General features: G+C 39.8%; 1 protein-coding gene across 1 annotated transcript; it reads left to right on the forward strand.

Moving 5' to 3' along the window:
• Nucleotides 1-7,815: 7,815 nt before the first annotated feature.
• LOC143595915 (syntaxin-61-like) lies at nt 7,816-11,673 on the forward strand. The gene is made up of 7 exons (XM_077074812.1): nt 7,816-7,890; nt 7,999-8,112; nt 8,185-8,298; nt 9,221-9,393; nt 9,693-9,783; nt 9,897-9,962; nt 11,454-11,673. Exons 1-7 carry the CDS (start codon nt 7,837-7,839, stop codon nt 11,562-11,564), a joined length of 723 nt encoding a protein of 240 aa, XP_076930927.1. The 5' UTR covers nt 7,816-7,836; the 3' UTR covers nt 11,565-11,673.
• Nucleotides 11,674-27,775: the final 16,102 nt, after the last annotated feature.

Raw genomic sequence — 27,775 nt, forward strand, 5'->3', positions numbered from 1 at the left:
GCTTCGTACGTAACGAAATGTCTAATCCATTTACAAGTTAAAACCGAGCACTAGAAACCTTCGGACTACTTTAAACAACCCGAATTCCCCATGTAGAAGTGGGTAATGATAACCATGAACTGCGTTACAAAGCTTTCCAAGACTACACACCAACACAATGCAAGATGGGTTATAGTTGATAGACTAACGAAGTTTGCCCATTTTCCTCCAAATTAATGAGATATACTCAATGTATAGACTAGCGCGAATCTATGTGAACAACATCGTTGCTTTGCATGCAGTTACATTGTCTATCATCTTTGATCGAGACAGTCGTTTTACGTCTCATTTATGGAAAATTTTCCAAACAAACATTAGGAACTCGATTGAACTTTAGCATTGCCTATCATCCCAAAACAGATGGGCAAAGTGAAAAGAACAATCCAAACGTTCAAGGTTTTGCTCCGCGCAAGTATGATAGACTTAAGTGCAAATTGGATAATCATCTTCCCCTAATAGAATTCTCGTAGAATAATAATTATCACACAAACATTCGAACCGCATCATATGAGACGTTATATGGACATAAAAGCCAAAACGCCCGTGTGTTGGTTTAAAAACGAGGGATAACCAAATGTCTGGACCCGAAGTAGTCCACGAAGCGACGAATAAAGTATTACAAATCTGTGAATGACTCAAGGTGGCGTGAGATCTCCAAAACAGTTATATGTCCATCATAAGCCATTAGAATACAATATATGCGATAGAGTTATATTAAAACTTCGCCTTAGAAAGACGTCGTTCGCTTCATTAAGAAAAGAAAACTTAGTCCACATTTGTAGGACCATTTGAAATACTCGAGCAAATCGGTACTATTGCATACCGTCTGCGATTACCCGAAGAAACGAAAGGGATACACGATGTATTTCACGCCTCTAATCCTGCGTAAATATCAAGCCAAGAAATCTTTGTCGATGCAATTAAAATATGTAGAAATAAACAAAAAATCTAAAATTTCGTAGAATGACCCACTCAAATAAAAGATTCTAAGCAAAAAAACTTAAAGGCGAGCATTAAAAAAATTAGCCAAAGTAAAGTGGGACTCACAAGGAGGCCCCAAGTAAACTTGGGAACTTGAATCTGAAATGAAGAAAAAGTACACCCACTTGTTCTAAGAAGCGAATTTCGCGGACGAGATTCATTCCAAGGTGGGGAGATGTAACATCCTAACAATAACGGACCAAAAATACCAAATTTCAAAGTCCAAGGACTAAAATAGAAAATTCGGTTTTTCTGTCCCGTCGCGATACGTGACGGATCAGAAGGAAGCCCATCGCGTATCGCGATGGGCATATTTTCAAAACCCAAGAAATAGGCGGTCGGCGATACGCGACGGACCAAACCCCAACGTCATCGCGTATTGCGATGACGTGGTCTGGCAGCGTGGCACGTGTCCAGCCACGTGTCACAGGGTGGCACCATGTTCTGCCACGTAACACCGTGTCCTCACGTGGCGCCACGTGGCAAACCTACAGCTGAGTCATCATAGCTACGTCGCGATACGCGACAGCTATGTCTTGGCCCATCGCGTATCGCGACGGGTCCCGAATTCAGCCTATAAATATTGGCTTTAGCCCATTCATTTCATCACACCAAACATCAAGCTCACTTTCTCTCCCTATAGAAATTACTCCCTCTCTCTACCTCGTTTTGTATGCCACCGACCCTACGCTCGTTTCCTCATTTTTCGTGCCATTAAACCGACGATACCCCAAAGTGCCGACGATAATATCTTGAAGAACGTGCTATCCCGAGACCATCCCGACGCCCAGCCTCGAAGTACGTGCCGACAAGTTTTGAAGACCAGTGAACCTCGTTTTACGTGAATGAAGGTGTTGATCAAGATTCTCGATATGCGTGCAAGCGTCGAAGTGTTGCCCGAGAGTATAGAAAATAGTAAGCCGAACAAGGTAAGGCTTAGACCCTAGTCGAGAGTATAGTCAATATCTCAAAAATAAACAAAAGAAAATAAATAATAAATAAAGATAAAAGTATTATTTAAAAGTATTTTAAATAGATAAATGAATATATATATATATACTGTTTATATTATTAATATAAACTAAATGACGTGTGTGTGTATATATATTATATATATATATATATACGTGAAAACGAAGATTGTAGAAAAGAAACATATCGGACTAAAGGTTTGAACATAAGAATAAAAGATACCTGATTTGAACTATAGGTTCGAACATGTTAGATAAAGAAAAGTATATGTTTCTTAAAGAAAAAGAAATGTACTGTTTAGAAAAGTAGACAAGTTAAACTAAAGGTTTTAAACTTGTAAAAAGAAAGAAAAGTATTTAGAGCTAAAGGTTCATCTTGTAAAAGAAAAGAAAATCAAATAAGTTAAATTAAATATTTTTAAATTATAAAAGAAAGAAAGAATATTTAAACCAAAGGTTTAAATAAAGAAAAGATATTTTAAACTAAAGGTTTAAAAGAAAATATAACCGAGGTAAAGATTATACAAAAGAGACTAAAGGTCTTAAGCTGGATTAAAGATCTGACTAACAAAAGGTTATACTCATACTATAGGTGCGAGATAGCAAAGAAAGGGAAAGACCCTCGGTCAGTGTATTGAAGCTGATCAAATACAAGAAAATGTGAATACACCCCAAAACTTTTATAAATTGATAAATCGAGTCAAATTCAACTTTGATTACATGTGATTACGTATCCCAAAAACGTTATAAATAATAAGTAAACGTTGGGCCTCAGGCTATTGTATACGTTGTTTGGATCCTTACATATGTGGTAAAAAGTCGGTGGGCACACCGCACCACACCTGGTCACGACCTCCTCCATGATGGGCCGGACATAAGTTACGTCCGAGTGAGACTGACCATGTGTACACTATGATACCTAAGTAATGTCGAACGTTGCGGTGTTTGCTGAGCGGGTCGAGTTGAACTTAAAGTTTATAATTTGAAGTATGTTTTCAACTTAATTATTCCTAAGCCACGATGGGCCGAGGCCTAAGTTAGGTCTTGAGGGGTAATTAAGTAAAGCAAAATATTTTCGCATCATCGTGTTCACCAGCATATAGTTGATGTATTTTTCTAACATTTCAGGAAAATACAGTATCAAGAATTAGAGCCATTCATGAAGTGGATGTTCGCAAGATAGAGATGGCTCATTGTTTAAATTATTAAAATAACATGCTAAATTTAACAAAGATTTATAAAACAAAAATACTTGGGTATTTATTACCCGAGAAGCTTTTCGAACAAAAAAATCTATATTTTATTAATAATGGTTTCAAAGTGTATAAAATATTTTATTATAAATAGTAAAAAAGTCTTTCGTTAAAATAAACTCTGATATCTTTACAAAACTGGTACCAACTGTTTATCACACGCCTAGGCCCTAAGTCGGGGTGTGACAAGTTGGTATCAGAGCCATTGATCTTAGAGAATTAGGTATTCGTTTATACCTAGGCTTTGATCAAGTGATAGATAAAAATCTTATTACAAAATTTTATAGGTTTAGGAAAAATTTAAATACTAAATTAAATGATATCAAAATCTTATATTTCATTCATCTAATCAGGTATGTAATCACTCCCCTATTTTACTTGTTTTCAAATGTTTTGGGGACATTTGCGTACCATTTATCAAATTATTTATCTATTATCTAGTATTCAAAACCGCAACTATTTAATTCTTGTGTGTTTATCAGTTTATGCCTAACTTGCTACTTGCTTACTTGAATCGCATTTGGAGAGGTCCAACATATTCTCAGTCTAGTATGATCATACGACCGTCGTAGTGGCTGGCGTCCGACACATTGACAATGGTTTCACCGACATCTCATTTTTTTGGTAACCAATGCCCATTCGCATGGCAACGGCTTAGCCCTTGCTTTATATTCGTGTGATTTGTTTATGTGCTATGGTTTAACTGTTTATTCTCACAGGAACAGTTTGCATCTTTCTTTATTTATTATATATTATTATTGTTGTGTCTTGAACTGGTATTTACTCACTCAACATGTGTTGTTGACAAATATATATTTTGTACATATTTGCAGGTTATAGATTGGATTGCTTATTAAACTGAAGCTCACATAGAGATGACTTTAGGATAATAAACACATACAAGAATTAGCTGGTTTTGTATTTGTAATTTTCTTTATTTTTGTTATATTTAAATGTTTGATAATAAATAAATAGATATTGTCGTTTTATAATTTCATGATAGTAACTTGAGAGCTGTGGGCAATCAGCTCAGGCCCCGGCATTTCCGCCGTAGGTTGGGGTGTGACAGGATCTGGTTATGACTGATAAACATAAAGGTGGGTTGGGTCTCATAAGCCTTTCGACTCTTTATTAGGCACTAATGTTAAAATGGAAGTGGAGATATCAAACCGGTAAGAATTCTTTATAGTTCAGATTAGGGGTGTTTTTCGGGTTAATTTTTCGGGTCTCGGGTTTTTCGGGTCGGATTCTTCGGGTTTTAAAGTTTTAAATCTTGACACGAAACCCAACCCAAATTTCTCACGGGTTTTTCGGGTTCGGGTTTTTTCGGATTGGAATAAACAGGTTTCGAGTATCCTAGAAAAAACAAAAAAACTAAAAAAATATTAAAAACTATAATGCTAAAATTAAAGCAATATTGATTGTTTTTGTTTATAACGCAAATAACAAATAAGAAAACAACATAACTTGATAAAACAATTCAAAATTAGAGTAAAACTAACTCGAACCATAATCATATTCAATCGGACGTGATTTGGTTCAATTACGGTTGCTATTAGTATTAAATGGAAAACATAAATTAATAATAAACAATCAATCGTAATAGTTAGAATGACAACAGTCGATTAGGGCCATATTCCGATAACTTTAGTGGCTAACACTTAGCCTATTATACCTAAAAATATATTTAATTTCAAAACAAAAAGTTTATTCGGGTTGACCTGAAACTTATAAATCAACCCCAAGAACCAAACTGCATTACTTCGGTTCGGGTTCGAGATAGTCTTTTCTTGGGTTCGGAATCTTCAGGTCGGGTTAGTTCGGGTTCGGGTAAAGGTTTTTTCGGGTTGGGTTTCGGGTAAAAGTGACAACCCTAGTTCAGATTCAATTAAAAATAATGAGAATTTTGATAGGGAGTCTTGAATTGAATAGTAAATATTGACGCGTTGAATGACTAAAATCTGATTTTTTTGCCAGCTATGAGTAAAAAGGGTGGGTATTGGTGACTCCACAAGATTTTGGAAGGAGATTTGGATTGGAGACATTACTTTAGCTAAGATGTACCCGAAACATTTTGCTCTTGAAACATATAAAGAGTGTCTTATGAGAAATCGGAAAAGAAATGGGTTGCAGCATTAAGAGTGGTGTAGACTGATTGTGTGTGTGTGGAGAAGGGGAGGGGGAGTAGAATAGAACCAATTTTCTTCCCTTTAACTTACTCTAGATCAAGTCTAGTGGTCGAAGTTAAAAGATACATAGAGATGGCAATATGATAATAAGGTGACTTTTGTGTTAAAGGAGTAAATAAAGCTATTGAATACAAATTGTGATGGATCTTTCGTTTCCAACTCATTGGAACAACATAATACCTAGAAAGATCAACATTTTCACGCGGAGACTTCTACTTGATAGATTGCCGACATGAGATAACCTTTCCAACATAGGCTTCCATGTTCCTTTCACCATTTGCCCCTTTGTGTTTCGGGAATTGTAACCGTGGATCATCTATTTGGTGTGTTTCATATTGCTGTTCGATCTTGGGCATCAATCATGATATGGCTGAATCTTTTTGACACGGTGATAGTGAAGCCATAAGATATGCGATCTTGGATCGTTTCATTAAATTTCCCAAAATTTAAAAGTAAGTGGCAGAAGGTATTATGTTTGCACACTGGTGGATGATTTGGAAGACTCGAAATGAAGCTATTTTCAATTCTAATATCTTGAAGACGGAACTAAATTTTGATTCGGATTCCAATTATTATTTTCTTTTTTGTGGATAATGTGTTGAAGTAGTAAATAAACTTAACTTACACCTGCCGGCAAAATACCCCTTTTCTAATGTGTATTAGCTTTATCTAATCAACATCTTTATTTATAAATTTTGCATTTAAAAATAATGGGTAAGTCACTAAAACATATGTAACATATGGGGAAAATTTGAGCCAATCTTTAAAACTTTAGAAGTTGAGGGATCATACAGTCATTAAGTAAAAGATAAAGTTCTGGGACTCAAGTATAAAAATGCTAAAGTTGACTATGGAGGACCGTTAGCATTTACGGTGTGTTCCATAATCTCATTTAACGAGGGGAGGGGAGGGAAAGGAGGAAGAAATGTTAAAATATCATGTTACAGAGATTCTTTAAGGAAAGAATGGGAGGGGAAAGAAGGAAAAATAGTAGAAAATTTCAACATATATTCATCCTCTCAAATTGAAGAATTAGGAGAGAATTTTATCAATTATTAAATTACCTTAAAACTAATTTTATTTAATTTTTACTTAAAGAGTATAATAATAAAACTATAATTTTCCTTTCTTTTCCTTTTAACTCAGGAACACATGAAATATGTAAATTTTTTGATTTTTCTTTCCTTCTCGATTAACCCAGGAACAAAAAAAGAAAAAAAAATTCGTCTCGTTTCTTTTCTCTCCTTGATTTCCTTCCCTCTTCTCCCACTCTTGAACACAGTGTCATAGTTTAAGGGGTGTATCTGCATTATCTCTTTCTGCATTCGATACGTGTCATTTACCAGAAGCAGTTGATGTGTAATTTAGGGTTCGTCGATCACTCTACAGAACGGAGCAGATCTGGTCAGCAAAATTCGATTCATATTCCTTATCTTACCCTCTTCTCTTGATTCTGTTTTGATTAGGTTTGGCTTCATTTACAATCCACTCATATTTAGTTTATTTTTATTTATATTAACTTTTTGTAGATGATATAATTACACAGTTATAATTGTTCTTCGTAATGTCAGTCAGTCAGTCAGTCATTTAGGTTTTAACCTAAAGATATATGAGTGCTGTGACATAGAATTGTGCAATTTTTATTCAGTCCTGTTATACTGAATTAAACATAATAAGCACTTGTACATAGTCTTCATCCGATGCAGTTAGGCCTTTAAACCAACCGAACGTTCAGTGCACTTGCACATAGAATTATGTCCCTTATTTAATAAACAAATGAACATGAACAAAAAAGTTGTGTTCGTTTAATTAAATAAACGAACATGAGCACATGCTTTGTTTGTTTGTTCGTTTGTTTGTTTGTTTATGCCCGTTTATTTATGTTCGTTTACATATCAATTAAAAATAATTAAATATAAGTCATCTACTTAATAGGTTTATATTTGTTCGTTTATGTCCGTGAACTGTTCGTATAGATTTTAAACGAACGAACATAAACGAACACGAACGTGTTCATTTTTAAACGAACGAACATGAACACAAATATTTGTTCGATTAAGTGTTCATGTTCATTTAAAGTTAAATGAACGAACATTAACATGCTCTTATTCATGATCGTTTGGTTCGTTTACAGGCCTAGCGTTTACTGTTTATAGCATTTAAAGCTGGACATGTGTTTATGTTGTTGTTGCGGTTTACATAAAGTTGGTTATGTATTGAAAAGTTTGAAAAGATATAGAGTTACCAATTAATATCAAGTATTATTAATTGTGCATTATGTGCATATATCATCACACAAACGGGTTAATAATTTGTTGCAATATCTCATTCTTGTTTCAGATCTAAGAGTTGATCATATCCTTGAGAGAAAAAACAAACTTGCTACCGCGTTGTACAATCAAAATGTCGTCCGCTCAAGATCCATTTTATATTGTGAAGGAAGAAATTCAAGAATCTGTAAGTCAGCTTTTCAAGCTTCATTTTTTGCAATTTATGATTGAACAAATCATATTCTTTATTTGTTTGATTTGCACGGAGACATTAACGAGCGTATTCTGTTTTCAGATCGATACGTTGCAGGCCACTTTTCACCAATGGGAACACATCCCTGTAGCAAGTGGAGAACAAACCCGACTCACAACAGAACTTATTTCCAATTGTGAGAGCATTGAATGGCAGGTATGAATCTAAAACATGATCAACTGGAATTTATGTTCTCGGGTTCTGAAAATCTGTTTTACTGATAGGAAGGTGGATGAACTTGAAAAGGCTATTTCTGTAGCATCTAGAGACCCTGCTTTATATGGTATCAATCAAGCAGAGATTGATAGAAGAACTAAATGGACAAGAACTGCTAGAACTCAAGTAAACATGCTTATCTTGTTTTTACTTCATTCTAGGGGTGCAAATGAGCCCCAGTCGAGCCCGAGCTCGGCTTGTTTTGAGCTCTGTTTTTAAAGCTCGAGCTTGGCTCATTTGAGCTCTATTTCTAAAGATCAAATGCGGCTTGTGAGTAGTTTTTAAAGCTCGAGTTAGGCTTGTGAGTAGTGTTTTAAGCTCAACGTCAAGCTAGGCTTGAGCTCAGCTCATTTTGAGCTCTATTTTCTAAAGCTCAATCCCGGCCCGTGAGTAGTTTTTTAAGCTCAAGGTCGGGCTAGGCTTGAGCTTAGCTCGTTTTCAGCTCTTTTTACAAAAGTTCAAGCTCGGTTCATTTCGAGCTCTCTTTCTAATGCTCTAGCGCGGCCCATGAGCAGTTTTTTTAGCTCGAACTTGGCTTGTGAGTAACATTTAAAGCTCAAGCACGGCTTGTGAGCTGCTTTTTAAGCATGAGCTTGGTCTGTGAGTAAATTTTTAAGCTCAAGCTCGGCTCATGCTAGGTTTTTTTTAACTGTATATTATATATAATTATAATTATTTCTATATTAGTTTTTATTTTTATTATGATTTAAATACATAACACGATTAATGTTATTGAGTATCTTTTGTCATAATTTTATATATAATAATAGTTATTATAAATTATAATTACATCGTTAGTATATTAAATACAAATTGTATAAATAATTGGCTCGTTTAGGTTCATGAGCTAGCTCGAGTTCAATAAGTGAAGCTCCGGGCTCGTTTATCAAACATGCCTAGGTTTGAGCTCAGGCTTCAGCTCGTTTAAGCTCGACTCGATTCGAGCTTTTAAAGATTCAGTCTCGAGCGGCTTGTCTCGTTTACACCCATACTTCATTCCTTAATTTCTTTTTCCTGGTTTATTGTTGATGCAAGCGTTTTTATCCAGGTTGGCAATGTTAAGAAATCAGTGACCGGAAGAGGTTTTTCAACTGCCAGTGGGATGCGTGAAGAACTTATGAGTGTTCCAACTACGCGTCTCCAAAACCGGGCTAGTCGTTATGTTGAAGGTAATGATGATTTTATAACTTCAGAATCTGACAGACAGATGCTTCTCATCAGGTAACGTGTGTTTCACTTCTTTCTTTTATTGTTTAGAGTTAATTACACACATGGCTTTTGTGTTTTGGGCAAAGTAACAAGCTAACACATTTGGACACTAACTCTGAAAACTTGCATGTTTGGGGTTAGTGCTAATACCCAAACTCGTGACACAGTTAAAACCACTAACCCCAAACATGCAACTTTTCAAAGTTAGTACCAAATTTGTTACTAATTGCTCAAACCGTAGGGACCATCTGTGTAATTAACTTTATTAGGGGTTTACTTACAAAACTGAGTGTATTAATTGCTATGTTTAGGCAACAAGACGAAGAGTTAGATGAGCTGAGTGCAAGTGTTGGAAGGATTGGATCGGTTGGGCTCACCATACACGATGAACTCTTGTCACAGGTACCGCCTTAATTACCAAAACACCTTTTGGTTAAATTTATTTAAATAACATGCATAATAAGTTTCAACTCCACACATAATGTTTAATCAATCATATCCTGATGTTATTGCAGGAGAGACTTATAGATGAATTGGGTTCAGAGATGGATAGTACAACCAATCGTCTTGATTTTGTTCAGGTCAGCTTCATTCCATGTGTGGCTATTTTAGTCTTCCAGCCAACTTCTTTATGTATTTCAAAAATGCCCGGCTCGTTTTGAGATCTATTTCTAAAGATCGAGCACGGCTTAGGCTCGATTCGTTTATTACTGATTATTTAATTTATATACATTATTAATTATTATTTCTTATATTTCATTTATAATTAACGCCCTGCTTGCGGTGCGCACGTATAATGTATATATGTGTGAACCCTTGGGTGGGCAAAAGTAAAATTGCACTAATTTTGACGTTATTTTACTAATCACGTGAAAATAACGTTAAAAGTGGCGGAAGGTTAATCAGGCATCATGTGGTGGCGTTGATAGCCGAAAGACAAGGGCACATGCACCAATTAGCCGGTGTCCCGATGATTGAGTGTTATGTGTCTTATGTCCAAGGCTTGATTCAAAACTACTATCGAGCCGGGGGTCTCACCGGAAGCAGCCTCTCTATCCCTATGGGATAGAGGTAAGGCTGTCTACATCTTACCCTCCTCAGCCCCTACCATAGCATTGCTATTGGTGGGATATACTGAGTACGATGATGATGATGATGATGATATTTCATTTATAATTAAATAGTTTTTATATAAAATAATGTATATTATTTAGTCATTCACTTATTTGTATGATAATTTATATGTGATAATAATTAGGGATATTGGGTTTTAATACTCCCAACTTTCACTCATTGGTAAATAGCACCCTCACCTAACGATTTGTCTCTCATCACTCTCAAATTGTAACTTGTTTTCTTCTGTCACTCCCGAACTTAAGGGACCCTAACTCCGTTAATTTTTGTTGTTGACATGGCATGTTTTTACTGAGGTGGTATGCGATGTGGCAAATCACTCCATTAGAGTAATTACTAATCATTATTCTTTAACCCCCTTTTACTTTTATTCATCTTCAACATGTTGAAACCCTTGAATTGACAAATCACTTGAACCATCACCACACCATTGGCCACCAGTCCACGACTGGCCACAGCATCTGCTCTGGCCACCTCCATTGCCACCCCCCTCCACTTGATCACCGGATCCAGAAAACTCCATCCTCCCCACACCAAACAGCCTCCAGACGCCCCGCCACAACCGCTCCGCTGTTCACGGCTCAATCACCAGCTCAATTCGATGTTTTTATCAGCTGTCTCGAGTAGGTCACGAGAGGCTTGACTCGTTTATACACATACCAAAACGAATTTTCAATGCATTTGCCGTACTGAATCACTTTATTTAAAAAAGAAATCAAAATTTTTAAATAACATGTTTTCTGTAGACCAATGTGAATTACAAATCATTTATAAAATTAAGAATTCTTTTAAAAAATTTCAATTGCATGTCTGGATAAGTTACCGAACTCATTTGACCCTCCCATTTGGCGTCTGCGCAGTGGTGGGTTTTTGTCTGGATCTGATCATGTTATTCACAGATGATATTAAAAGTTAATCATGTTTTTAAACTGTTGCAGAAAAAAGTGGCTGCTGTTATGAAGAAGGCCGGTGCCAAGGGCCAGATGATGATGATCTTGTTCTTGATTGTTCTGTTTATTGTATTGTTTGTGTTGGTTTTCTTTACCTAGGTCTACTGAAGTTAGAATTCATGTGTCCAAGAGTTGTCCTATGGATTTTGGTTTTAAAATAAACCTACTGTTATCGAACGAAGCAAAGTTTGATATCAGGAAATATTTATAGTAATACAGTAAGTACATTGTGAGGTAAAATGCATATCAAATTAAACGGCGAGGAAACCATATACGTCATGTATGTATAACATCAATGGTAGGGATGTCCGCGAGCTGAGGCAGGGATAGATCGGCTTGGTTTGTAAAATGGGCCAACACGGCATGCTTGAAGTCGAAATACTAAACAGATCTGAAAACTTAGAGCTTGAAATTGGCTTGTTTACAAGAGAGATAGTTGGATGATTTGCAGTATACGAGTGTCACTAGCCGGAGCTTTGGCTTGTTTTATGATGTGATAAGCTTGCTCTGGTTTCATGATATATATATATATATATTATATAATACATGAGTAAAGTGTAAATTAAGAAGCTTGTTTTAAGAGTTCTACAATTTACAATGCATAAAGTACAAGTATAATAAGGACAAAGTGGTCTTTAAACACAATTCCACTTCAATTTAATTTCAACAAATATAATTATAAGTTTGGTACCTCAACTTTAGTCAAATGTTGTAAATTTAAAGAATAATTATAACTTTCATCCCTCATGATTACCTAATTTTTATAATAGAATTACAGCTATTGTTCTTTATGTTTGTATCAAATTTCACTCACCGTCCTTTATCTTTAATATTGATATGTTTTATCCTTTATGTTTAAAAATCCAACAACGTTTGTCCTTTAACCCTAACCCAGTTAGTTTTTCTCGTTAACCTTGACCATGTGCATTGCACATCAAAATCATTTTAATAATTTAAATACATATTAAATATAAAATAAATCTTTCTCTCAAATTCTTTCTCCCTACACTTATCACACAACCACCACTATCACCATCCAACCATCCCAAACAGAACCATCGGCCACCGCCATCAATAGATTCGACAGCCACCACAATCAACAAAATCGCCCACCACCATTTCAACATAAACGTGAAACTGGGGCTACTACGATTAGGTTGCAGATCCACGACTCTTGGTGTTCATCCCGGTTCGATCTATTTTTCTGGTTAGATATAGAGGGGTTTGACGATTAAAGGTCCAGATTTCTGACTACATATATTTTTGCGGTCAGTATGTGGCTAGATCACCACCATAGCATAAGCCACCACCATCGATGTCGAACATATTTAAACTCAAATCGTTCAGATCTAAGCTCGAGTTGAAGGCAGATGGGTTCGTTTCCGTAGGGTTCGACAAGGGTTGGGTTTTAAAGGGTTGTTGTGTTTCTGACGGCCATGGTTATTGAAGAAACATGGATCTACTCCCCATTAATGGGTCCTAGATCCGATGCGTCCACAGGGTAGTATACGATTACTGCCAATACGATATGAATACAATCTCTAAAGTCCAGTGACGTGAATCCTGCAAAACAGAACACCGTGAGCTCATTACGGGAATGACAAGGTGGGGGGTCTTCCCGTAACCACCCTCCGGCGTGAGAATAAGTACCGTTCTGACGAAGAGATAAAGTACTTAAGTAAATTGAGAGAGTACAGTGATGGTGAATGAATACCTCATGATGATTGAGAGGGTATTTATAGCCGAAGAGTGTGGGGAAGTGATTGGGCCAGCTGCCCCTTTAGAAGATGCTTTCATAACCGTCTGGACACGTGTCCTCCCATGACAGGTTTGACCTATACGTTACATGTGCATGTATAACAACCTGGACACGTGTCGCTCTATTATTGGCTAACAGGGTAATATTGGCCATGTGCATGGTTATAACGACCTTGTCACGTGTCACTAGCTAATTGGCCGATGGATCACGTATTACCCAAGAAAGCATCTTGGCGAATCTTCTAGAAGGTAATTGGTTATTGACAGCTGTCTCGAAGCATTTCGTCGTGGTCATTCACGCGGAAAGATATTCTTTCTTGCGGATGACTCTTGAGTGTGCCAGGATGCTTCCGCATGTGCTTCGAGGGTGTTTCTTCCTCAGATGATCTATGCGGATGGTTCTTATGTCCCGCGGGTGACTTGTGACATGTTTATGGTTGACCCGCGGGTGCTACTTAAGGGTATTTGGGTCTTTTTAGTACCCTACCTCTATAAGTCCCCCCAGTCCAGTGTTTCTTCCGTGTGAAGTATTTTATGCGGGTGAAATTCTGGACTTAATGTGGATTTGGGGATTTTTTACTTTGCAAGTTGGTGGGAAATATCTTTTGTTGTTGTGGATAATCATGAAAAAGGACAAGTTGGTCACTCGCAGGCGCGTGTGCAGGTGACAGGACGTTTCTAACGGCTGTTACTGTACCCGACTGTACAACTTTTTCCCTTTTTCAAATTTTCCGCGTGACGTGGCGATCTGTTACTGGGCGGTTTTTTCTCTCTCCATTGTTCGCATCCCATCGCATTAATTGTTGTGGGTATAAATAGAGAGAGTTAACTTCTTTTTGAAGTTTTATCGCCTTTGAATTCTTAATACGAACTTGCTTTCCTTATCTGAATCCTTCGATCTTTCTTTGATTCCTTTAAGCTAATCTGATATTTTTCATCGAGTGTTTTCATATGGCGTCTGATCAATCTGAAGTTGACGAAATAGAAGTCCAATGGGACTTGGATGAGTATCAGAAACTCATCACGACCTACGGTATTCCGCCGGAATGGGGACCTGAGTTCCCATCTGCTGGTTCTATCGCCAGCTTCCCACCTCCCGGGAAGATGGCGTTTTACGCCGACTACTTTGTTCATGGGAACTTTCGCCTTCCCATCACAAAGTTTTTCCAAATAGTGGTCAAGGCATTTGGGATTCATTTATGTTGGTACATGATGTCAGTAGTTCAGTATATAGTGTCTGTAATCGAGTCGTTTGGATTAGTATTTTGTATTAAGCGAAGTTAGCTAACAAGTTCGCTGATATAGGCGAACTTGTTAGATAAGCGAAGTTAGTGACAACTTCGCCTGAACATACCAGGCGAAGTTGTCGTCTTATATATCGGCTAGGTTACGGCTGAGATAATAAGAACGAGTTAATCGAGTTAATCATTGTATCGAGTTGTCCAGTGTTGGTGATTGATATCACGTGTTTCCAGTTGCGATACAACGTGTCTTTGTTTATTGTAACGTGTGTTTAATCGTGTTAACGTATATCGTCTTCTACGCTCGTAACGTCTTACGTAGGGATTCCGCACCTACGTAGAACGAGATATTCCGTGTAGATCCGGCTGGGAACCTACAATTGGTATCAGAGCAGGGTTTGATAAGTCGAGATATTACGTAGGGATTCCGCACCTACGGTATTCCGTGTGAAAGACCAGGGTTTGATAAGTCGAAGGTTAGGTGTTACAACTGTCAACAGATTGGCCACTTTGCGAAGGAGTGCACAAATGAACGTGTAGAACGCAGTCAGACCAGGTCTACACAACAGAGTGGTGGAAGTAATGAGAATAGAGCCATGATATCCAGACAGAACGGGGAGTACAACTGGAATCTGCATGTTGAAGAAGTGTTCGAACATGCCAATTTGGCGAACATCGAAACTGCAGATAGTGAGAAAGTGATTGGCGAAAATGAAGCTTACATGGCAGAAGTGGCAGACCAGCTCACCGAGGTAAGTACTAAACTCCCTTGTACGAAATGTGAAAATCTGTCTGAACAATTGACAACTATAACTGATCAGTTTGTTAGTTTGGATACTCAATTTAAAACATTAAAAGAAGATCATCATTTCACTAAAGCTAGAGAAAACAGTTATAAGGTAAAAATAAAAGCTAGTGAGAAAGATATTAGAAGTCTTAAAGCCAGTCTGGCTGAGAAAATACAAGTAATTGATCTTAGCTATGAAGTGTTAGAAGAGAAAACCAAACTAATAGCTGAAAGGGATAAACAGATAGCTGATCACCAGGTGAAAGTGGTGGAACTTAACAGAAAACTTGAGCAATTCAGAAATTCCTCCGCTATACTTGATCACCTCGTTAGTGATCAAGGTTCCCCAGTTAAAAGGGGAGGAATTGGATATCATGAAGTTCCACCACCTTACAATCATAACTACACTTATGATCCTAGTATTCAGAAATCTGTTGATGTTGATTTTGGTCAGACAGTTCCGGTTAAGGTTACTATTAAAGAACCAGAAGTTAGTAAAGGCGAAACAAGTAAGCCTGTTTCGAGTGTTAAGATTTCTGTTCCTAGTCCTGTCTCATCAAACTCGGACAAGTCATCCGAGTCGAGTGAGACAAAAGAAGAGGCAGTGTTACCAAAATGTGGAGAGAAAAATAAAACAACTGAAAAGAATTCTCCACTAAACCCGTATGTCCCACCATATGTGAGACAAACGGGCAGTAATGCAGCCTCAACATCTAAAACAACTATTGAAAAGAAAGTTGAACACAGGAGTTGTTTCAGATGTAATCAATTAGGACACCTAATTGCTGATTGCCCTCTGAAGCAGAGATTCAGAGGTGTGAGGCCTTCGAAAACTGAGAACAGAACTAACCGTAATCACTATAATGGTAAAAATGAAAACTCATCAAAGTTTAGAAATTGGACTAATCCTGGTTTTCAAAGAAATCGATCTCAGTTTTTCCCTGTTAACAACAAAATAATGAGTAATAATTCATATAATTCACGAAGGTTTGGATGGCCTCATAGTCAATCTACAAGAAGGTATCCTTTTAAGACTTACAAAAATTATTCTGATACTAACTTTGGACAGCCAAGGTACGGGATGTATCGACCCAAGACCAATAGGTCTTGGGTCCCCAGATTTTAATCCTCTGCTTTAATCGTGCAGGAACAGTTGAACAGGGCTGCAAACAATCTATGGGTTGTGGATAGCGGCTGTTCCCGGCACATGACGGGTAACAAGAATTTGTTACACGACTGGAAACCTGTTCAGGGAGGAAGAGTGAGTTTTGCTGGAGAGAGCGGTGGAAGGATTATAGGAATAGGGACGGTGACTAATGGAAAAATGACTTTAGAGAAAGTGAATTTCGTTGAAGAACTAAAGCATAATCTGCTGAGTGTATCGCAGATTTGTGACAAAGATTACACCGTGCACTTTACCAAGAATGAAGCGATCGTGCTGTATCCTGGTTTCAAGATACCAGAGGATTGGATTGTAATGAAGGCTCCAAGAGAAAAGAATACGTATATTATGGACATGAGGTCGACTGAGATGGCCACAGAAGAATCGTGTCTTCTGTCAAAAGCAACTGAATCGGAGTCCGAGTTATGGCATAGAAGAATGGGGCATATTCATCTTCGGAAAATGAACTACATTGTCAAGAATGGGCTGGTGCTGGGTGTTCCCTTGAAGAACTTCAACTTTGAAGACCAATGCCTATCATGCAAAAAGGGAAAGCAACACAAGAAATCCCATCACACCAAGAAGGTTAATTCAATAGTCAGTACCCTAGACCTACTTCACATGGATCTCTTCGGTCCTGTGAATGTAAAAAGCCTAGGTGGTACATCATACTGCTTGGTGATAACTGATGATTTCTCTCGATATTCTTGGTTATATTTCCTGAAGTCAAAGGATGAAACGGTTCAGATGGTAAAAAATTTGATTACCAAGGTTGAGAATATCATGGGGAAAAGGGTTAAATACATCAGGAGTGACAATGGGACAGAGTTCAAAAATTATGAGATGGAGATCTTCTGCTTACAGAAAGGGATAGAACACCAGTACAGCGCTCCGTATACTCCGCAACAAAATGGAGTGGCTGAGAGGAAGAACAGAACGTTAATTGAAGGAGCCAGAACCATGCTGGCTGATTCGAAACTTCCTGTGGTGTTCTGGGCTGAAGCTGTTGCAACAGCCTGTTATATCCTTAATAGAGTTTTAACTGTTAAAAGACTGAATAAAACATGTTATGAACTTATGCATGGGAGAAAGCCCAACTTGAGTGGTCTCGAACCATTCGGGTCCCCGTGTTCGATATTAAAGACAAATTCTAAATTTGGTGAAATAGCCGACGAAGGTATTTTAGTCGGATATGTTGTTGGGACTCCCAACAGACGAGTCTTTAATACATCGACCAGCAAGGTTGAGGTGGTGTGTAACACTGATATCACAAGTTACAAATCACCAAAACCAAGCACGGGACCCGCTGGGGTTTTCGACTATGATAGGCTTTTTAAATCTTTTAACATGCCTTATTTGGATTGTGCAGAAGTTGATGAGAGAATTGCTACGAAGATGATTTACGATGAGGAAGACACTTTGGTGCAACGACCGCAGTATGATGAATGTCAGCCTTCCTCGTCAAATGCTTTCGATACCCCCGCTGCCTCTACAGAAGAGGAATTCTTCAATCCGTTTCACTCTCAACAACAATCACCCATTGATGAGCTACCTTCGAACCTGGAAGACAATCTACAAGTCAGTTCGGTTCCGACTACGAGAATTCACAAAAATCACCCTTTGGAGAACGTGATAGGTGATCTGTCCGACGGTGTACAAACAAGACAAAGCTTGAATGAGCACACCTGTGTTTACACAAGCATTAATGAATCAGGCATAATTAACGAATGCTTGTACACCTGTTTCATCAGCCAGATTGAACCAAAGAACTATCAAATGGCTCTCAAGGACAGCTCGTGGGTCGAAGCCATGCAATAAGAGTTAGCCCAATTCAAAAAGATGGAGGTATGGAACTTGGTTGCAAAACCGAAGAATGTGCATGCGATTGGCACCAAATGGGTTTTCAAATGCAAGAGAGATGAGAAAGGGATTATTATCAGGAACAAGGCGAGGCTGGTTGTAAAAGGTTTTAATCAGCAAGAGGGGATTGACTACAATGAGGTGTTTGCTCCTGTGGCGAGATTGGAAGCCATTCAATTGTTTTTGGCATTTGCTGCACACAAGGAGATGAAGGTATTTCAGCTAGACGTGAAGAGTGCGTTCCTTAACGGTAAAGTCGATGAGGTTGTGTACGTTGAGCAACCTCCGGGTTTTCCTGACCCAGACTTTCCCGATCACGTGTACAAGCTAAGTAAAGCGCTGTATGGACTACATCAGGCCCCTCGTGCCTGGTATTCAACACTATCTGATTACTTGCTTGAGAATGAGTTTGAAAGGGGAAATATTGATAGCACACTGTTCTTTAAGAGAAAAGGAAGCGACTTTCTTCTGGTGCAAGTCTACGTGGACGACATCATCTTTGCTGCTTCAAAAGTCGCCATGTGTCAGGAGTTTGAGGCCGTCATGAAAAAGAGATTTGAAATGAGTGCTATGGGTGAACTAACTTTCTTTTTAGGACTGCAGGTTGATCAGAAGAAAGATGGGATGTTCATTCATCAGACTAAGTATGTCCATGATGTTCTCAAACGCTTCAAGATGGAGGACAGCACTCCATTTGATACTCCAGTCTGCGTCAACCATAAATTGGGTGCTGATTCAGACAACGATGCAGACGTGGACCCTACCCAATATCGGGCAATAATAGGTTCTTTAATGTACTTAACTGCTTCTAGACCTGATATTATGTTTGCAGTTTGTCTTTGTGCACGCTTTCAGGCAAACCCAAAGGAATCTCATTTGAAGGGTGCGAAGAGGATATTGCGCTATCTCAAAGGCAAACCTAAGATGGGGTTGTGGTACACAAGAGGAGGAGACTTGGAGTTGGTCGCCTACACAGATTCTGATTATGGAGGATGCAATCAGAATCGGAAGTCAACAACAGGTGGTTGTCAGTTTCTTGGAGGCAGATTAGTGTCATGGCAGTGCAAGAAGCAGACCTCAGTCGCCATTTCAACATGTGAAGCAGAATACATGGCAGCATCAAACTGCTGCTCCCAGGTTCTTTGGATTCAACAACAGTTGCGCGATTATGGTCTGAATTTCACTCATACTCCTATTTGCATTGATAACACTGCTGCTATCTCAGTAACTAACAATCCCGTAAAGCACAGTAAAACTAAACATATTGACATCCGTCATCATTTTATACGGGATTGTGCTGAGCAGAAACTGATTGTGCTCGAAAAGGTTGATACGTTAGATAATTTCGCTGACTTGTTTACTAAAGCGTTTGACAAAAATCGTTTTCAAAACCTTGTTGAGCTGAATGGGATGATCAATCCCGAGTAACCGTGTTTTGTGTTTTTGTAAAAAAAAAAAAAAAAAAAACGTCACTATCGCTTAGAATTATGTCGGTTGCCTCAGTTTGAAGGACATATCTTCGGATATGTTTGGTCCTCATTTCTACTTGTAGAATATGAGGATAGCCATTAACCAGATGACTGAAAGTGACCGGGGCGGTTTATGATGTGTTTTTATTCTTTCGCTGAAAATTAGTCGATCATACTTAGTTAGAAGGACACATACTTGTATGTGGTCGGTCCAGCTGATCCATTGGATCTTCAGGATAGCCGTTTACCTGAAAACTTCAATTTGATCGGGGCGATAGAACTTAAATTTTTTTTTCGGGAGATGAAATTATTTTTCAAGTCTACTACTCCTTTACTATGTTTAACAGAAAATTGATCCAACCTTGGAAAGTGATAGATATACTGATTCTTTGTGCTTAACTAGTGAAGTTATTAGGCCTAAAAGACTTTAGAACAGTCATTGTATGTCATGGTAATCTTTTTATGGTGCGTAAAAGTAGAAGTGATACTAACTAAATCTACTCGATTTTACGTGGAAACTCCTTAAGAGTTGTGTATGTCTCCATATATATCTTTCCGAATGATAGGCAGAAAAGCGATTACCCAGTCATACACGAGCCCGTGAGTGTTCTGATTCCCGTGAAGATAGCGTGTCAAGAAACTGCAGTGATCCAGATTCGGGACTTGCAGTTGTTTACTACTCTGAAGTTTGTGTAAATACTTAAAAAAAAAAAGTGTTATTGAGACATTCTAGAGTTCATAATGATAAGACTTCTCAATCAAGATGCAAGATAGAGAACGGGAAGAAGAGTCTGAAGATCGATGAGTAATTACTATTTAATCAGACTCTACGGGTCGAGGTCAACTCGGGGTGACTTGGGGAAAGCCAAATACGCTTTGAGAATAGATAGGAGGCATCACAATCTCTGAGTTGTTGCCCACTTAAGTTTTGAGCTTAATTGAACCTAACCCGTATCACAGAAACGATGAAAACCATTCTAAGTTATTTACCTGCTTACAACCTGTTTCTTTATGTCATAATACAGCTGAACACGGATCTGTGTGACAGTCACGTAATTAGTATGATTCCTGTTCGGATCTTTTCTAAAACGAAGTAGTCCCTGTCGAGACTGAAATTTGATCCCGTGTACTTTAATTTTTAAAAGTTTTTTTTCTACTTATGTAGTTGTATGATTTTATACCTGGTTACTTGGTCTTGATCGTATCATTTAACGCTTTAAAGGTTGTTTTAAAACTTAATTGCAAATTGTTCAAATTATGGGGTTTGTTTTGTAAAATACTAATATCGGCGAAGTTGTGCATAACTTCGCCTGCATAGGCGAAGTTATCCATAACTTCGCCTGTAAAATTTTGACCCTATATAAAGAAGTTTTAAGGTCAAACTATTCATTATTTTCAAAAACCCAGCGAACTTATCTCCGTAACCCTAAGCGAAGATATCTTCCAGAAACCTAGGCGAACTTATCCTTCGATTATCATCTGTGTTTATTTTTCCTTCGTTCTAATCCGGTTAAAGGTGTGTAGGCTTGTAGTATCATATTATCGCTATCATTAACGTTAATCATCAGTCGATTCGACCCGGTTCACGACCTCGTTTATTCGAAACCTTAACACCCGATTTTCAAACGTGTTTTTACGTGGTCATACTCAACTTAATCGTCTAGATCTTCATAATATCATGTGTTTATCACTGAACATTCTTCAAATTGATCCAATTCAGTTCGTTTGAAAGTCTAATCTGTCGCCGTTTCATATTCGGCGAAGTTACAGTTTAGGCGAAGTTATCCGTAACTTCGCCTGAGGTTTAACTTCGCCTGAGGTTTAACTTCGCCTTATAATTAATTATGTAACAGTATTTGAGGCGATGTTGTGGTTAGGCGAAGTTAACATTAACTTCGCCTGGCCCTTTTAATTTTAATTAACTGTTAACAGGCGAAGTTCAAGTTGAGGCGAAGTTGTTCCCAACTTCGCCCCACCTCTAACTTCGCCTATACAGAATAAATCACAACTTCGCTCATGGTAACAGGCGAACTTGTGATTTGCCTTGACGTTTATCTAACTTAGTCTATTTGTTGCAGAAATGGCTGCTGTAGCTGGAGCAGGAGGCGCAGGTGGTGATGAAGGAGGAGACAACCAAAGAAAGTTTTTCCCGGGTCATAACATGTACATAACATTAGATCCGGATGCGAGCGATGTTGATGATTTCCGCGAGATCATCACGTTCTTACTTCGCTCGCGTATATTCCACGCGATTACCACAACGCTGCCGATATCCTTGCCAAACATTGAGGATTTTTGGCAGACCGTGGAATATGACTGTCGTGTCGAGCCCCCGGTGATGCGAGCAACGGTCAACAATCAGATTGTTCAGTTCTCATCTGAACAGATCCGGGCGGCTTTATGGTTTGGAGATGAGACAAGAGACGATCCTACCGATTTTGTGGCTCCTTTCCGAGATGGAGCGTTTCTGAGAATGGGATACTCTGGACCCTTGGGGGATACTCAGAGACGCAAGGGATTCTTGTTTGACCAGTGGCGCTTTCTCATGCATGTCATGATCGTGTGCATGTCAGGGAGAAAGGCTGGTACTGATGGGATGGGCGCGACCATGCAGTCGGCGATGATTGCTCTGACTTACAATAAGCATTACAGCTTTAGTCAGATGGTCTTCTACGAGATAGATCGTCAGAGAAGAGCGGTGGCGCGTGAGAGATTCCTTATGTATCCAAGATTCATTCAGATGATCTTGAATCACGTTGCTCCAACATTACCTCAGCGCCGCCCAATCAGATATGTAGAAAGTGTGAGTAAAAGAATCTTCGCCCAATGCAGATCTTCCAGTGCGAGGAGTAAACCTGAGCTCCGTCCTCGACATACTCCACTATTTGGGTACTTGATCAACCCGGAGTATGTGCCAGCTCGTGGGGACGAGTTTCGGGACCCGGCACCACAACAGGCTGGAGCACCTCAAGCTATACCTGCTGCTCCTGTTGTGTCACCGGAGGAGAATGTAGACCTTGATGCTGCATTTGGTGGTCAAGGCTTCTTTGATATGGAGAGGGTTGATCCAGAGGAAAATGTGCAAGTCTCAGTTGAAAGGGTTACTAGTGTGAATGTGACTAGGACAGCTACAACGGTAGCTGATTCTGATTCTGATAATGATGTGAATGTAGCGAGACGATTTTTGGTAAATCAAGAACGTATTCATGGGAAAAGAAAGAGAACTGATGATGACAGCGAGTCAGATTTTGAAGAAGAAGTACATCAGTTAATTCGTAGATCAAGAAGGGAGAGGACAGGTGCAGGATCGGGAGCTGGTGAGAGCTCGAGGGTGGTACGTTTCACCCCACCCGCACTGTCCGGTATGACAATGGTCCCTTCATTGTTGCAAGTTACAAGGCCAAGCGCCACGGATGTTCCCGTGGTGGCTACCTCATCTTCATTTGGCCTCCCACCCACTACATTCCAACTTTCGGCTCCTGAGATTGTATCGTTGCCACCTCCAACTCTTACTCCAACGGAAGTTGTGGTAAGATTTATTGAGTCGACGGTTGTAGCAACTGCAGGATTACCAGTTACGTTGCCACCTGCGGTTACGTTTACGCCTACTTCTGAGGTCCCGGTTACATTGGAAATCCCTCCTCAGTACACTCAAGATATATCACATCTGAGGTTTGATTTCGATGCAACCTTATCAGACTCTGAACGAATAGCAGCACTTGAACGGGTCGTGGCAGAACAATCAAGGGTGAATCTTATCCAGACTCATGCTATTCAACGCCTCGTTGCAGAGAATCAGATACAGTCGTCCCTGCTGGTAGAACATGGCAAAATCATTGATGCTTTGAAGGAGTTCTTGGCATCTCAGGGGGAGACGAGCTGTAAAGGCGATGAGCTGAGGACTAAGAAGCGAAATGATAGAGACGATGATCCCAATGCATCGAAAGGTGCAGGTGGAGAGTTGCCAAGAACTGAACAAGCTCTTGGGACTTCCACAACTCAGGGGGAGTCGACAAGTGCAGCTGGTGGTGATGATGTGGTGGAAGTGGACGTTGAGGAGATGGATGATGAGTTTGTAGGAGATGATGATGTATTACCAGTTGATGAGATAGAGAAGATTGGTGCAGAGATTGTTATTGATAATGAGATAGAAGAGGGAGATATAGTAGAGGAGAATGTGGAGCATGAGATTCCGGAAGTCGATAAGGCAGATATGAGTCAAGAGATTGGAAATGATGAGACAGAATGGGAAGAGCAGCCAAGATGGAAAGAAGGCTATGCTCAATGGTTTGTAAAAACGAAGAAACCGGCGGTCCCTACTATGTTTAAGAAGAGTTACAACATTAGAGGTTATGCTGAATCGAGAAAGGGGATTATTTGCTGGATATATGATGAGCAGTTGAGGCTCTTTGTGATTAAAAGATATGATGGTGTTCAGTACTTCAAAAGGATGTTGAGATCGTTGAATACATTGCCAGAATGTGAAGTGAAAGACTTAGCCAGATTGGGGTTAATAAACAGGAGTGATGATAATATGGGTAGAGTCATTGGGAAGATTGTTTGGAAGGAAAGTATAAAGGAGAAGAAGTTCGAGCTGTTGAAACCACAAAAGGGAAAACTTGTTGAAGACAAAGATAGAGGATTGAGAGCAGATGGCAAGCCTTGGATGATCATGAAGTATAAGCCGATCCGGTGTTTAAAAGAAGTGCCGATGAAACAAATGCCCAAGGATGTGCTGAAAGATCTGAAGTGGTGGTATGTAGATTGTGAGACAGCTGAAGCAGTAATGGAGGACGAAGATGAACAAGAGCTGCTGAGAGTATATGATCCGATGCATCTAGTGAACTTGTCTCAAGCTGATCTGCAGGTGCTGAATGAGAAGAAGATATTTTATATTCCTGCTTGGAAAGACGAAGCGAGGAAATATCAAAGAGTTGTTTCTGTTTGTGTACGAGAAGGAGTGCATTCTTGAAGATGAAGATACAGGATTGTTGAAGATTACAAGACACGTGCTTGAAGATAAAGATATGAAGCTACTGCCAGGGGGAGTCTGTTGGTACATGATGTCAGTAGTTCAGTATATAGTGTCTGTAATCGAGTCGTTTGGATTAGTATTTTGTATTAAGCGAAGTTAGCTAACAAGTTCGCTGATATAGGCGAACTTGTTAGATAAGCAAAGTTAGTGACAACTTCGCCTGAACATACCAGGCGAAGTTGTCGTCTTATATATCGGCTAGGTTACGGCTGAGATAATAAGAACGAGTTAATCGAGTTAATCATTGTATCGAGTTGTCCAGTGTTGGTGATTGATATCACGTGTTTCCAGTTGCAATACAACGTGTCTTTGTTTATTGTAACGTGTGTTTAATCGTGTTAACGTATATCGTCTTCTACGCTCGTAACGTCTTACGTAGGGATTCCGCACCTACGTAGAACGAGATATTCCGTGTAGATCCGGCTGGGAACCTACAATTTATCTCAATTTCACCCACGCGCCGTCATGCGAATTCGCCACTTCGAGTTCGTGTGTATGGCACATGACATAGTACCCCGGCTGGACCGATTTGTGGTGTTTTACAAGATGGCTAACCGAAATGGGTGGTTTACGTGCCATAGTTTGCCTGATAGGATTATCGATAATGTTACTAAGGACATTTCCAAGGACTGGAAGAAAAAGTTCTTCTGGATTTCCGAGGATGTGGTGCCCGAGGCCATGACCCGTCGTTCTCCTAAAGACACTCTCATTGATATTACTCCGGCTGCTCATGATAAGCGTGACTGGTTTCGCAAGCTTATTTCTCCACCAACCTTTATGCGAGCACTTCCTGAGGAAGCCCTCGTGTGGGCGGGCATGAGCTGCTTGTGGCCTTCTCCTTTCATGGAGCCCGTTTTTATTGAGCTAGACGGCCGTGAGTTTTAATACCTTTTTATTCTATCCTTCCATGTTTGAGTTTTTATTGTTAATGTTTGCATTTGTTTTTAGGTTTTGGATCAATTCTGAACGCCTTAGATGATGGCAAAGGCTGTGTGGGCAGGAATATCCTCGATGTGAAGGATACGCCTATCCTTGAAAAAACTGCTCAATATTTTCTGTTCCCGGTCAAAGAACGCGCTGAGCCGGTTGTCTCGGAGGCCATCTTCGAATCAGGTGCGTATATCCTGAACCCTCCGCCTCTTAATGCGCTGACCTCCGACGGGATGATCGTCATTCTAAGTGACGATTCTGCCCTCCTTGTGGGGGAAAGTTCGGACGATGCTCCTGAGATTTCATCTGTTTCTCATTTGCTGGCAGAACTTTACCGGAAGAGATCTCTCCGTGTATCCCAGGCAAGTGACGCAGTACCAGTGCTGTGGATGCCGGGAAGGAGCCGAAAACAAAGAAAAGTCGGACACATCGTCCGAGGAAACCTTTACCGCCCAACCATGCGGAACGTCTAGGGACGGTGTCTGGTGAGTTTATTTTTGTTAATTTTTACTATTCTTCGAGAATTTTCTCTGACTATAATATTCTTATGCAGATCCGTCTATTGCTGAGCGTCCTGCTGTTGGAAAGCTGTCGACTCCGCCGCCAACTATTGAGAAACGACCATCGCCTCCACCAGAGAAGGAGGCAGATAGACCTGTTACCCCTCCTACTGAAACAACTGTGGAGGGGTCCAATGTTCAGCCGGTGACTACCGGATCCCTGGATTACCTTTTCCAGGGTGGAGATGCCACCGGTTTTCCTCATGATAACCCTGAATTTACTGCCGAAGGCTTCAGGGTTAATGAGTCTCCGACGCGACCTCTTCCTCAATATTATTCTGCTTCTTCGCCTTTTACATTGGGCGGGGGAGATGACCTTTTGTTTGGAGATGTTGCCCATGAAGCTGGGGGAGGTTCTTCGCATGGTGCTCAACAAAAGTCTTCCTCCACCCCTGTCCGTCTCGGAGCTTCCAGTTCCCAATATTTCGGGAACGTATAGTTGGGGGGGAGACTATGACTTGTTTGTCCCGTCTTGGGACATTGTCAATGGGTCGCGGGTTTCATATCCCAAGACTGTATGAACTTTATTGAGCATTGTAAGCCACCTGCTGAATTGGCATACCAACGGACCCGCTCCCGTCACGATCTTCATACTGACCTGTCTATTTCCTTGACTAACAGCTTAGCCTGTAGTCAGGAAATTTTACGGGAGTGGCGAACAATGGGTGGGTAGCTTGGTGCGGCTTCCGAGGCTGTGAAGGTTGCGGAGAAGGAAGCTGAGGAGCACCATAAGGCAGCGAGTGCGGCTAGGTGGAAACATACTGATGCCTTAGCTGCACTCAAAAAGGAACAAGAGCGAAATGCTGATGCTGCTAAACGGTGGAAAGAGGCAATCGAGAGGTCTAATGCCACCGTTGAAGCATCCCGAGCTAAGACTCAAAGAAAAAAGAACGAGTTGGCGAAGGCACAGGACGAGGTGTCTCGTCAGAACGCCCGAATCCAAGAGCTCGAGGAAGCTTTAAAGTTGCAAGGGGAGCAATCTGAGATGAAAGATAAGACTATTGTTGATATGCAGTCTGCATAAGACTCCCTTTTGCAATCTCATACTGAAGCAGGCAACCGCGCCTCCGCCGAGTTGCAAGAACTTCGCGGTGGGGCGGAGCGTGCTGAGCAGGAAAGGCAATACTTCCTCAATTATGGCCTTGACTCTGTAAGTTTTTCTCGTATACTCTTTATTTTTTGTGTTTTTAATCCCATGATGTTGACGAAATCTCGTTCACAGGTCATCCGTCATACCAAGAGGAGCACGGAGCTTACTGATTGCTTCGTGAATTTGACAACTGCTTCGGAAGGCGTTGGCCGGGTGAAGGGATTTAATGAAGGATTGGCGTTTGCCCAATCCGGACAACCTATTGAGAGCCACCCGTTTCATGGCCTTGACACGAAGCAATAGTTAGACATGCAGGTTCAAGAATATTATGGCCTTGTCTTTCCGCTGTAGAATATGCTTCCGGAGTTTGCCTTTTCTGAGGATGGCGTGAAGCAGTTGCGGGTCTATATTGACGATG

The sequence above is a fragment of the Bidens hawaiensis genome, unplaced genomic scaffold (assembly GCF_021521415.1).
Source record: "Bidens hawaiensis isolate Kalapana, Puna unplaced genomic scaffold, B.hawaiensis_p1.1 tig00045676_1, whole genome shotgun sequence".
NCBI lineage: Eukaryota > Viridiplantae > Streptophyta > Magnoliopsida > Asterales > Asteraceae > Bidens > Bidens hawaiensis.